This window comes from Pteropus vampyrus, unplaced genomic scaffold, assembly GCF_000151845.1.
Source record: "Pteropus vampyrus isolate Shadow unplaced genomic scaffold, Pvam_2.0 Scaffold257, whole genome shotgun sequence".
NCBI lineage: Eukaryota > Metazoa > Chordata > Mammalia > Chiroptera > Pteropodidae > Pteropus > Pteropus vampyrus.
Window position 1 is genome coordinate 71169 of NW_011889038.1, and position 12413 is coordinate 83581.

Here is a 12413-nt window from a genome sequence, read left to right on the forward strand (position 1 = left end):
GAGCCCCACAGTTAGCCCTTTTTCTCTCAGCCTGACTTCGCCCCACCCCCATCCTGGGCAGTCCTGTCCCGCCAGCCCCGGGGCACCCCAGAGCCTCACTAAGGGTCCGGCACTTCTCACCTCGCCCTGTGCCCACCCGGTGCTTAAGCGAGAGGTGCTGGGAGTGGTCCCCGCCCTGCCTTCCTCCGTGGGGGAGAGGACAGGCCCAGTGAGGGGCGGCAGCTGGGGGCCGTGACGGGTCAGCTTCCACTGGGCCTCGCCCGGCAGCGCCCCCGGCTGGGCCTGCCCGCCTCTGGTCTGGGAGGCCACAGGCAGGGATGGCTGGGGTTTCACTTCTGTTTTGGGGGGGGTGATAAGTCACATGAGGATCTCCATCCTCGCCCCTAGTGGCTCAAGGATTTTTTTGTTTACCCAACTTGAACTTTGGAAAAAAAGTGGAACCTCATCTGGGGAGAAACGGGAAGGAGCAGAGCCGGGCCTTCCCCCACCCCCGCCTGCACGCCCACCCCCGGGTTGGCGGGAGCATGAGGTGGGGGAGGACCGTGGGGCTCCAGGCTAGGTATAAAGCTCTGTGACTTAGGGCAGCCCCTTGGCTTCTTGGAGCCTCGTTCTGTGCCTTGGGTATGACAGTCCCCGGCTTTGGAAGGAAGGGACGGAGAAAACGGCAGGGCAGAGGGCCGAGTTCCGCGGGGTGGCCCCTCGCTGGAGTCACTGCCGTCTGCCAGGCAGCCCCGCAGGGCATCGTCGCCTTGAGGTGCTGCAATTATGAATCCCGTTGTATGGATGGGGAAACGGAGGCATGAGTGGCCAGGGCATCTGGCCAAGGCATCTGTCCAGGAAGCCCAGGGCCGGGATTCGAAACCAAGCCTGCACCTGAACCAGCCTGGCGGCTGGGGACAGGGAGCGTGGACGAGAGAACCCAGGGTGATGCTGGGCGGGGTGACGCTGGGCTCACGGGGCTGCTCAGACCTGGCTGGTGACAGACTGGACGGGTGGTACCTGGGTCACCGACAGGGCCTCCCTGGGTGACGCTCTGCTGCCCCAGTGCCAGGTGGGGCAGAGGAGGCTAAACGGTGAATAAGCCGCCCTCCCCTTCCCAGAAAGGAGATGGGGTCCAGTACTCTCCGTGCAGGTGCGAGGGAGGAGGGAGGGTGGGGGCGAGCCTCCAGGCCAGGGAACAGCAAGTGCGAGGGCCAGAGGCAGGAGGGGGGGTGGCACAAGTGTCACAGAGAGCGCCCAGACCCTGAGGGGTCCAGAGAGCCGGCCTTGTCCTCCAAAGCCACATGGCGTAGGGTCCACCTGGGCAGGGGCCCAGAGTGGGCCGGGCGCCTCCGGAAGAGGAAGAAAGACACAGGCTGGTGAGCGAAGGTCCATGGGAATAGCAGGGTCAGGCCTGGGGGCTGCCGGGACCTTCCTGGTTTGGGTCACGGGGAGAACTTGGCCAGGCCCCATCCACCCCCCACGGTAGACAGGGCTGGGCGGGACGGCCCCAGCGCCACGTTCGTCCACCCCAGCGGCCCCCACAGGCCTGAGACTTGAGTTCCCACCTGTCAGGATTCCGGGGGGGCAGCTGCTAGAAGACGGCTGGCTTCCTGGCGGCCATCAGGCGTCCCGTTGGGTTTTTGTCTTTTTTTAGTCTGTAAACGGTGAGCAGCCTTATGTGACAGCAGTCGAGGGGCTGGGTCCACCAGGGACTTGTAACGTGGGCGAACACGATCGCAGCTGTGACCCCAGGCTGGGCCCTGGCTGCCATTTCCTCCTCACAGCACCCTGGGGGCACACTCATGACCCCCATTTCACCGGCGGGAAACAGGTTAGGGGATGCCTGTCCCTGGACACACCAATAACCAGCCTCCCAACGTCAAAGCCCCGAGTAGTCGGGCTCCCCAGGTCAGGTGATGAGCGTGCAGTGTGGTCACGGTGCCTGTCCCAGCTGAGAGCAGCGGCTCAGAGCCTCTGTCACCTGGAATGTGGGGCCCATCCCCTGCTCTGTCCCCTCCAGGGCCCAGAGCCGGAAGCCCCGCCCAGACCTGGGGAAACTGCAGGGGGACATCTGGCAGCTGCTGGGCAAGCTCCGTGGCCTCCCACAGGGAGCTCGGCCTCTCTGAGCCTCAGTTTCCTCGGCCGGAAAGTGGACAGCCAGCCCATGTTGCTGAAGGGTGGGCTGGTGAGGGCAGACAAGAGCGCCAAGAGCTCAGTGGCCACTGTCTGCCCTGTGACGTGACCGACAGGGTGCGCCCAGCTGTCCCCTGCCCACCGAGAACCAGCCAGCCAGTCTGCAGTGGCGAGCCTCGGAGCAGCCACCGGGTCTTGGAGGGGGAACAGTGGAGCCACCCAGACCTGGTTCTCGCCCTCGGGAGCGTGTGGCCAGTGGAGAGGCCTAACAGGAAAGTGAATCAGCAAAGTGCTGGGACTCAGTCTGCTTGGGGAGGGCTTCCTGGAAGCGGTGGCCTCTGAGCTGAGGCTCCCGTGTGAACAGCAGCTCGTCTGGTACAGGGCGGAGAGGGGCCGTCCAGCCAGGACGGGCAGTGGGTACAGAGACCCAGAGACGTGGCCGCCCTGGCAAGCCCTGCAACCTGGGATTAGAGTGTAGGATGCCCGGGACTGGGAGGAGGGGCTGCTCCCAAGGAGCTTTGAGTGCCGCGTCCGGGCCTTGCACTGTATCTGCTGGGCCGGAAATGACTGGCTGCGGCCGAGTGGATGCGGTGGGGAGGCAGGCAGGTGTAACCGGAGGTCCGGGCAAGCGAGGAGGCGGCCCGGGTGCGGCAGAAAGTTCTGGGAGGCAGGAGTGGGTCGGGCGCAGCATCAGTTGGGTTTGGGGGGTGAGGGAGAGTCTGGATGCATTTTCGGCAGATACTTAGCAAGCCGCTGCTCTGAGTCAGGCACTGGGAAAGCCGTGAACACCCGGGCCCTGCGCTCTCGTGCCCTGTAGATAACGGTGGAAACAAACTGTCACATGTGAACGTGATGCACGAGCAGACGACCACCTGTGATCTGAAGGCAGGATGCAGGGAGATGGAAGGGGGCACCAGGCAGCAGAAAGGACCAGGTGGAGCATGGTGGCCGCCTGCAGCTTCCCCGTGGGGTTGGTGCAGATCACAGGCCTGCCGTGCTCAGCGGGGTGGGGTCGCCAGTTGGACTTGGATATGTTGGGGGTGACAGACGATCGGAGGGTGGCCCCAGTTTGTGACATGAGGGTTGTTCAGGAGCACAGGAAAGGAAGAAGAGAGTATTCAGGGTACACAGGACGTCCTGGAGAGGTGACCAGCAGGTGCCGAAGGCTCCGGGAAGGCTGGGACTGGGGACCCAGGACCGCGGGGTTGAGACGGGACCGGAGGCTTTGGCGTGCTTGGGGTCCCGTGGGGACAGGTGCCTTGCTTCAGACCGGTGGTACTGTGCCTGGAGCAGAGGGGAGGGCTGAGGGGAGAGGGGAGAGGGAGGTGGGGGCGGCTGGGGGGCTGGGGGCTCTGGGCTCAGTGCTCCTCTCCCCCCCGCCTGCAGCATCCACAACGGGGTCATTGCCGTCTTCCAGCGCAAGGGGCTGCCGGACCAGGAGCTTTTCGGCCTCAATGAAGGCGTCCGGTGAGTGGCCGTCCTGGCCTGTCCCAGGCCTGGGTCTGTGCGTGGCAGGGAGGGCTGTGGCAGGGCGAGAGGCCCCAGCCAGGCCTGAGGTTCCACCCTGAGCACCATGGTGGGCAGTGACCCCCGTGCGGGCCTGGTGGGGACCCCTCCTGACAACTTCTGTTCAGGGGAATCAGGGTGGGGCTCGGACTGTGGCTCACGATAACGCCCACATTCCCTGCTGGTGGCGAGCATCGGGGAAGATATTTATTCTGTGGAAGAGGAAGGACCCACCTGCCTAATGAGGGGCGTGTCGCTCCCGGAAAAGCCGTCGCAGCCGGCCGAACGCCCCTCGTTTCCTGTGAATAGCTCAGGAATGAGCCCTTGCGGAGGAGCCTCAGACAGATCCGCTTTCCCGGGAATCTGCAAGGCCAGCCAAGTCAGTGCCGTGTCCTCGCGGCGGACGCCGAAGCTCGGAGAGGTCAAGAGACTTGCCCGGGGTCCCATAGTGCTGCAAGGAGGCGTAGGGCCCCCCGTGCCCTTCCCTCCTCCCCCTCCCCCTCCCCCCAGCCATGCCGCCCCGTCTCTGCACCAAAAGAAGAGCTGGGAAAAACAGACAGCAAGCCTCACCGACTCCAGGGGGGAGTAAAAGGGGACTTGGGATGGGGGTCACCCACCCCTACCCTAGCAGGGCAGAGCCGAAAGGGCCCTGCAGACGGATAAACTGAGGCCCAGGGAGGGAAAGAGGCTGGCAAAGCCACATGGGGAGCAGGAGCTTGTCGCCTCTGCCGGGCCCGGCGTGTGACCTGTCCAGCTTTGCTCAGGCTCATCTGGCCACCCAAGGATGGGGCCCTAGGGGCCACCGGGGAGGTCAGTGGGGCCCAGAGTTCCCGTTTTCCTAATGTGCCTCTGCTTAGGGCAAGAGTCGGTAGCAAGCCCGAAGACGCCACTGGGCGCTTAAACAACAGAAAATAGGAAATGTCTCTAAAATTCCTGACCAAAGCACCAGGGACATTCTCCTGGCAGCATAAATAGGGGTGGCCTTCCCTCCACCAGGACTGTAACCCCAGCCCATGTGTCCTTGTCCTCAACCCTTGGGGACGGGCATAGGGCAGGTAATCTCGGGAGTATGTGCTGGGAGGGTGGAGGGTACAGAGAAGCTACAATGACCCCCTCTCGCCAGCCCCAGGATCCTTACTCGAGAAACAGGTAGAGAGGTCAGGGTGACGGGGGATGTGGCACTTCCGGCCAGCTAAGCTATTTGGGGCAGCTTTTTAGCCTGTTCAGAATTAAATGCTTGGAATCATTAAGTAACAGTAACAGGCCTTTCTGTTGAGGGTTTGCTCTGTGCCCGAGCTTTCCGTGGCTTAAGCTCTTCACAGCAGCCCTGACGAGTTTCAGGGGTTCATGGGACCTTATTATCTCGTTTTACAGATGAGGAAACTGAGGCACAGAGAGGCCGTAGGTCGTTCGCAGTCGTGGGGCGGGTCAGGAGAGCCAGACTCGGGCCTCTGACTTCAGCCTGGGGGGTCCTTCAAGGCCACCCCCTGCCCAGCCCCCACCCCCAGCTCCTCTCTATCACGTGGCCACATTAAATTAAGGGAATTTAATTGTGCATTAAATCCATAATCGGTCATTAGCTTTGGTCCCACGAGAGCCTTGTGCTGTGACTGGGGCCATTGACCACATCGTTATCCGAATTCTCCTTGGCTCCCATGAGATTCAGGGAGGGACCCTCGGCTGCACCCAGGCTTGGGTGGGGTGGGGTGGTGAGTAGTAGCAGGACCCCGACGTCTGGTCATCATTATTTTCCCCCACTTTATATGTATATGGGATTCTTACTTTTGAATATAATTCACCCTTTTGAAATGTACAGTCAGGGTTTTCAGTGTATTCACAAGGCTGTACAGCCATCACCCTCTTCCAGAACATTCGTCACCCCCCAGGAAAGCACGTCCCCATTACCTGCGGCCCCAGCTTCTGGCGAATACCAGCCGGCTCTCTGTCCGTGCGGATTTGCCTTTTCTGGATACTTCATGGGGATGGGATCGCTCAGGGTGTGCGTGGCCTTTCACGGCGGGCTTTTTCCACCGAACATGCTGCTTTCAGGGTCCAGTGTAGCCACATGCGTCAGTCCCTCGTTCTTTTTGACGGCTGCATAATATTCCATTGTGTGGAAAACACGCCCTTTTGTTTCTCCATCCCTCTGTCGCTGGACGTTTGGGTTGCTTCCATGCTTTGGCTGTTGTGAATAGTGCTGCCGTGACATCTGTAGACAAGATTCTTGTGGACATGTTTTCGTCTCTCTTGGGTCTGTACCTGGGTGGCACTGCCGGATCACGTCACAAGTCTGCGGCTGGCGTTCTGGGGACCCGCCCGGCTGTTTTCCACGGCGGCCGTACCATTCTGCGTTGCCACTGGCTGTGGCCGACGACTCAGTTTCCTCTCGTTCTCACCAATACTTGTCATTTTCCACGTTTCGATTCTAACAGTGCGAGTGCGTGTGAGATGCCACGTGGTGGTTTTGATTTGCATTTTCCTGATGACTAATGACTGAGCATCTTTTCATGTGGGTCAGCCATCTCTTGGGAAGAATGGCTGTTCAGGTCCTGTGCTCGTTTTTTTTAATTGGGTCCTTTGTCTTTTTATTGTTGAGTCGGAGGAGTTCTTTCTTTTTTATGGATTGAGACCCTCATCAGATACTGATTTGCACATTCTCGATGCTGTCCTTCAAAGCACTGAAGTTTAACTTTGATGACATTTAGTCCGCGATCTAGTCCTCCTTGGGCAGTGTCCCTTTATTCCCAGTATGCACAGCTGCCTTGGGGCTCCCCGTGGGATGTGGGTCCCCCTCCCCTCTGTCAGAGAGCCCGTGGCCGGCTCGACCCACGCCGAGCGGCCTGTCAGCAGGCCCCACTGGGGCCTTGTCACTTGCCCTCCCAGAGCCTCAGATCCCATGTCTGTGGAATGAGCGTGGCTCCCACTCTGCAGGTGTTTGGCCACAGCCTGCGTGACCTCCCGCCTCCTGCCTGGGACATCCGTTCTCTCGAGCCAGGAAAGAGGGGATCCCAGGGCGCTGTCACCTGCCCGATGAAATCCTAGAGAATTGGCGCAGAGCCTCTTAGCAGTCGTGGAAGTCACCCACACATTGATTAAGCTTTCACTAGTGGGCACCTACTGTATACGGGCTTCAGAGGTCCATGGGAAGGCCGCTGGCAGAATTCCCAGCCAAAGGCAGTGGGGCCTGAACTGGCCTCTCGCCGTCAGCCATGTGGACAGCACGGCCCTGAGGCTGCGACCATGCAGCCAGGGGGACCCCGTCTTCCCGAGTCCATGTTCATTCCCCTTATCAGTGGCTGGGGAGCCCATGGGCACAGCCAAATCAGGGGATGCTCAGCCAGCCATGCCCCTCACCCCCGCCCCGCAGTTCACATGGTGTGAGCTGAGAAGAAACATCAGAGGAGGTGCAAGGACCAGCAGAGTCACCCCAAAACAGGGCTCCATGAGAGCTACCGCCGGCTCTCCAGCCCTGGTGAGCGGAGGGTCTGCTGGGCCCGGTAGGAGACCGCCCGCCCTCCCTCCCTCCTCCGTCCGTCCTTCCCTCCGTCCGTCCTTCCCTCCCTCCCTCCTTCATCAGCGGTCACGCTTGCACCACCACACCCCCCAGCCATGGGCAGGGAAGAGGGTGAGGAGGGCTTCACTGAGCACCTGCTGCATACACGAGGGTCAGCCATGATCCCGGTTGACCCCCCAGGCCCTCCTGCTCAGGCCACGGAAGAGGGTGCGGGGCTCAGACAGCTCAGGGCCTTGGGCAGGTGGAGGAGGGTGGAGCAGGTGTTAACTTCCCAAGAACACGCGAGATGCTCGTGGCCCTCACTTTCCCCCTTTCCCCGGCCCCCCTCAACCTCCCCCTGGGGGAAAAGGGGAACCGGGAAAAAGAAACCGGAAACCCCACCGGGGAACCAGAAAAGGCCACGCCAACCCAACCCCCCCCAACCCCGGGGCCGCGGGAAGGGCCCAACCCCCAACGCCGCAAGGGCCCAACGCCCCGGCCGCCCCCAGCCCAGGTCCCAGCCCCCGCCCCAGGCAGGTGCCATGAGGCCTCTGACTCCATCCCCCCTCATTCTCCTCTCCCCTCCCCCCACAGGCAGCTGCTGAAGACGGAGCTGGGGTCCTTCTTCACGGAGTACCTGCAGGTGGGTGGTCTCGCTCTCCAGCGAGGCTGGCTTTGCTTCCTGGGTGGCCCAGAAAGGCCTGGGGGTCACCTGCTGCCCACCAGTGGGCATGTGGAGCACTCGGTTCCGAGGACTCCACTACACCATGGCTCAGTTTCCCAATCGAGCCACCACAGATTTCTGTGCAGGTTAAATGCTGAGACGCTGGTGACGTCTTAGTGCCGTGTCTGGCACGTGGTGGGACTCGGGTGGTTTGTTGTCCGTCGTCCACCTCCTCCTGGAATGTCAGCGCAGGCCCCCAGATGCCACGTTTGGGCGGCAAGGCCCCTCTGTCTCAGCAGCTGCTGCACCCCATCTGGCCAGGAGGCCTGCAAAGTCGGCAGACACACAGGAACCCGGGGCTCAGAGAGGTGCAAGGACCTGCCCAGGTCACACGGCCAGGAAGGGGTGGTGCAGGGGCCCCCTCGTGCAGGCTCAGCGCGGGGTGCCCGCCCTACCTGGGGAAGGCTGGGGGCCAGCCCGAGGGTCCTCGCTTCCCATGGTTGAGAGTTGGCTGTATGATCGAGCTTTATCGAGGTGATTCACATACCATACAGCGCACCCACTTAAAGTGTTCAACTCACTGGTTGTTAGCATATTCACAAAGTCACGTAACCATCGCCATTAAGTCCAGAATGTTTTCTTCACCCCAAAAAGAAACCCCACATTTGCAAGCAGTCCCCATCCCCCTCCTTGGCCCCTGGCAACTACCAGTCTGCTTTCTCTGTGGCTTTTCCTATCCTGGACCTTTCGCATACGTGGCATCCCACGGTACGAGGCCTTTCGTGTCTGGCTGCTTCCGCCGAGCACGGGGTTTTCGGGGTTCATCCACGTCATAGCGTGTGCTGGTGCTTCATTCCTGTTACAGCCAAATACTGTTCCGTTGTCTGGCTGCTCCCGTTTTGTTTGTCCGTTTGTCTGTGGTTGGACACTGGGTTGTTTCCACCTCTTGGCTGTTGTGAGTGGCTCTGTGACCACCTGGTGTCACCCCAGCCACCGCCCAGGGGATGTGCACAGGGCCTGCGTTTGGAGCCTCTCATTAGTGATGGCAACTCACAGACCAGGCCTTCATCAGCAGACCCCTCCTTCTTGGACTCGTGGGGGCCCTGCCCGCCAGGCCCCCCCCACCCCGGGCACCCCTGTGACAGTGTCTCTGTGTGCTTTTCAGAACCAGCTGCTGACGAAAGGCATGGTGATCCTGAGGGATAAGATCCGCTTCTATGAGGGTGAGTCTGGCCTGGTGGCCGGGACCCAGTGCCGGGCTGCCCTGCTTGCTGGCATGGCTGCTGGGCATTGTGACCAGTGCCCCGCGGTGGTGGCACCACAGGTGAGCCCTCGGGAACCCTGGCACTGCCAGTCTTGCCTGGGACCCCAGATTCTGCGTGGGCAGTGTGGCTCTCTTGAGCAGGAGGACTTGGAAGGGGCAGGAATATGCCTTAGGGGCAGCAGGGCCCAGAGCCGACCCCAGGCGGGGCCTTCGTTGGGGAGAGCATCTGCCCACCACTTGCTGGAGCCCGGGAGAGTCAAGAGACGTCGAAGAGAAGACCCCGCTTCACCCCACTGCCCACAGCGTCCTGGGAGACCCCTGCCAGGGTCTTGGAGGGCCGGAGTAGAGCTGGCTTAGGGCAGAGGCTGGAGCAGGGAGCTGCCACCTGGGTAGGGGCAGCCCTTGTGGCCCCCCACTGGGCATTCTAGGCACACTTCGTCCTTTAACAACACCCTCCCTGTGAGGCCTCGGGGTCCCATTCCCGTTTCGTATCGGGGAGCAAAGCAGTGCTACCGGGGGGGATTATCCACAGCCACACCGCAGATGAGGCATAGCGGCGAGGCTGGGACCCAGGTCGGCCTGACGCCAGGGCACACACGCTCTGCCCGTCTGGAGGCCAGCGAGCCCTGGCTGGCCTGTGTGCAGCTCGGGCCCCAGCAGGTGGAGGAGGGTCCTGACCAACAGCCCTCTCCCCTCCAGGCCTGGAGTCTTACGGTGTGCCAGGTCCCAACACCCTTGGGCTCCTGTGGGCCCTGGGGCGACAGCTAAAGTGTGTGCCTCCTTGCAGCAGTGACCCGGCATGGGGAGAGATCGAATTAGAGGAGGACTCAGCTCAAACCGATACAGCTTTGCCGAGGGCCCCGTGTGCCAGGCCTGTGCTGAGTTCAGGTTCCACGAACATCTGTCGAGCACCTACGATGCGTGGGGCCCAAGTTTATTGGGCTAGACTGTCCTGACTCTGCTAACTCACTGGATCCCCCAGTAGCCCTGTGAAGGACGGACCATTGTGCAGCCACTGGACATACGGGGAAACTGAGGCACGGAGGAAGTCAGTAACTCGCCCAGGCCACGCGGCTGCTACTTGGCAGTCGGGCTCCTAAGCCTGCCTTTTCTCTTTTGCTCCAAATCCTGGAGTCCTCACTTTGACCCTGGAAAGAAGGGGCGCTAGCACGTTTGACCTAGGGGAGGACTCAGGCCTGGCGGCCTGGCGGCCTGGCGGCCTGGCACATTGCCAGATGAACTTGGAGCTGCGTGCCCGTTTCTTCTGCACCTCCCTGGGCATGTCAGGTGAAGGCTGCTAAGGCAGGAGCCTGCGAAGGGCCTTGAGGACCTGAGACGTGGGGGCCAGGGAGTACAGGCCATCGGCGTTTCTGGGCCAGCTGGCAGGACAGGGTGCTGAGGACTTGGCACCTGGCAGAGGTGGCCTCCCACGCCCCTCTCCTGACTCGGCGCATTCCGGCAGCGCCTGTGCCTCCCACCGGCTCTGGCCCAGGGGAGCTGGGCTCGTCCGAGAAGAGGAGCTTTGTGTGGCTCGGTCGAGGCCTGCCCACAGCAGCCGTGTCCGCCAGGCCACCCAGCAGGGCGTGCCAGCCCCATCCAACCGCCCCAGGCCTCAGGAACCAGCCCAGAGCCCCAGGCTGGCGGCCAGAGGGCCTGGTGCTGAGTCTTCATCAGCCACAGACACATCATTTCCCTCTGGCCGCGGAGCTCCGCCCTAACCCCATGGCGCTCCAGCCCTGGGCTCTGTCGGTATCAGGATGTCAGGCCCCAGGTGGCCTCGGGGGACCTGGAAATGAAGGAGACCCAGCCCTGCCCAGCAAGGGCTCATAGCCAGCTGAGGACACAGACGAGGACCAGGTGGTAAAAGTCCAGGGTGATGAAGTCAGGCTGAAGGGAAGCCCTGCGAAGAAGGGATTGGATCCACACTGGCAGTCAGGGAGGGCTGCACGGAGACAGTGGCCCTTGAGTAGGGCCTCAAATTGTGGTCAGCCCGGGAGGTTGTCCGGCCGCCGTCAGCCCATGCAGTGGGAACGATGACCGGACCCACGCCCTGAGGGCAGCACCCAGAGCCTCTGCCTCCCACCGCGGTTCGAGCCCCAGGAGAGCACTTCCTTGAGACTGGCGCCTGCAGCCAGCCATGCCCTCGCCAGTGCCTCTGCTGGAGGGGGCGGTGGCCCCAGGCCCTCTCTGCCTGCTCCTCAGTGGAGGCCTTGGACATTGGCCCCCAAGCCAAGTGATTCCTGGAAGGAAGCCTGGAGGCCAGCCTGGAGATGGAGGCCTTTCCCCGGGACCACGTCCGAGGTTGTGGTAGGTGGTCTCCGCATGGCGGCTGACAAGCGAGCTCCAGCTGCAGCCAGGATCACCCTTCTGCAGCCGAGGCCTGCGGTCAGAGCTGTCCCTGAGGTCTCCCCGCGACAAGATGCGGCCTGAGCCGCCATCAGTCACTCCTCAGCCGACTCAGAGGAGGAGGGCCAACCCGCCCCCAGGGAGACCCAGCTCCGGGCCGTGGCCGCCACCCAGGTCCTGCTGAGCATCGTCAGGGACGTGCCCCACATGGTGTCATGTCAATGGCCAGCCCTCCCTGGGCACCTGCCACATGGCGTCTTTCAGCCCCGTGTGTGTGGGGCGGTCACCGTGCACGTCTGACAGAGGACCCCACTCAGGCCCAGGGCGCGAGACTTCCTCCAGCCCCACAGCGAGGCTTCACCCCTGTGCCCCTAACTGTCACCCCTGACAACACCACAGTCCCCAGCAGAGAGCCCGGCCAGCGGGCGAGGCCCCGCTTCCTGGCTCCGGTCAGCGTGTGGCTCTGGCCGAGCCTGGACTCCGTGTTTTACAACATCTGCTTTCCGCAGCATTTCCGCTGGAGAGTGGCCTTTGCTCAGCCGACACCGGCCTGGCCCGAGCCCAGGGCCACCCCGCAGCCCGGGCACTGAGCAGCCTTTCTTCTTGCCAGTGGTGCCGGGGACCTGAAGGGACCTCTGTGTTCAGACAGAGCCTCTCGGGCACCCGCCCATCCTGCCACCGACCCAGGTGTCGCCCCTGGGGAGAACCGGGAGCTGGCCACTTGGCAGGGAGCCCCAGCACCAGCAGACAGGCCAGGCAGCGAGGCCAGACCCCCCTCACTGGCAGCTGGGCAGAACTGGGCCTCCTGGGACCACCCCCGCCAGCCCCCCCTCCTAGAGCCCTGGCGCCTGCACAGACCAGGCGGGCAAGAGGGGCCCGGGGCCCAAGGCACGTGAGGAAAACAGGCCAAGGCCCTTGTCCGGCCCCCTCGTTCCCATGGAAACCTGCAGCGGACAGGCCTGAGCAGTGTAGTGTGGGAGGCCGGCCAGAGTGGGGGACTTTCCTGCCTCGCCCAGAGACACCCA

General features: G+C 62.5%; 1 protein-coding gene across 3 annotated transcripts in view; it reads left to right on the forward strand.

Moving 5' to 3' along the window:
* Positions 1 to 3500: 3500 nt before the first annotated feature.
* PRR5 (proline rich 5) overlaps positions 3501 to 12413 on the forward strand; it is a 19648-nt gene continuing 10735 nt past the window's right edge. The window contains exons 1-3 of one of the 3 annotated variants that reach the window (XM_011374965.2): positions 3501 to 3582; positions 7709 to 7757; positions 8944 to 9001. In XM_011374965.2, the coding sequence (XP_011373267.1) occupies positions 8965 to 9001 (37 nt within the window). In that variant the 5' untranslated portion in view covers positions 3501 to 3582; positions 7709 to 7757; positions 8944 to 8964. The remainder of the gene's footprint in view (positions 3583 to 7708; positions 7758 to 8943; positions 9002 to 12413) is intronic. The other 2 variants (XM_023520350.1, XM_023520349.1) reach the window with 2 other exon arrangements.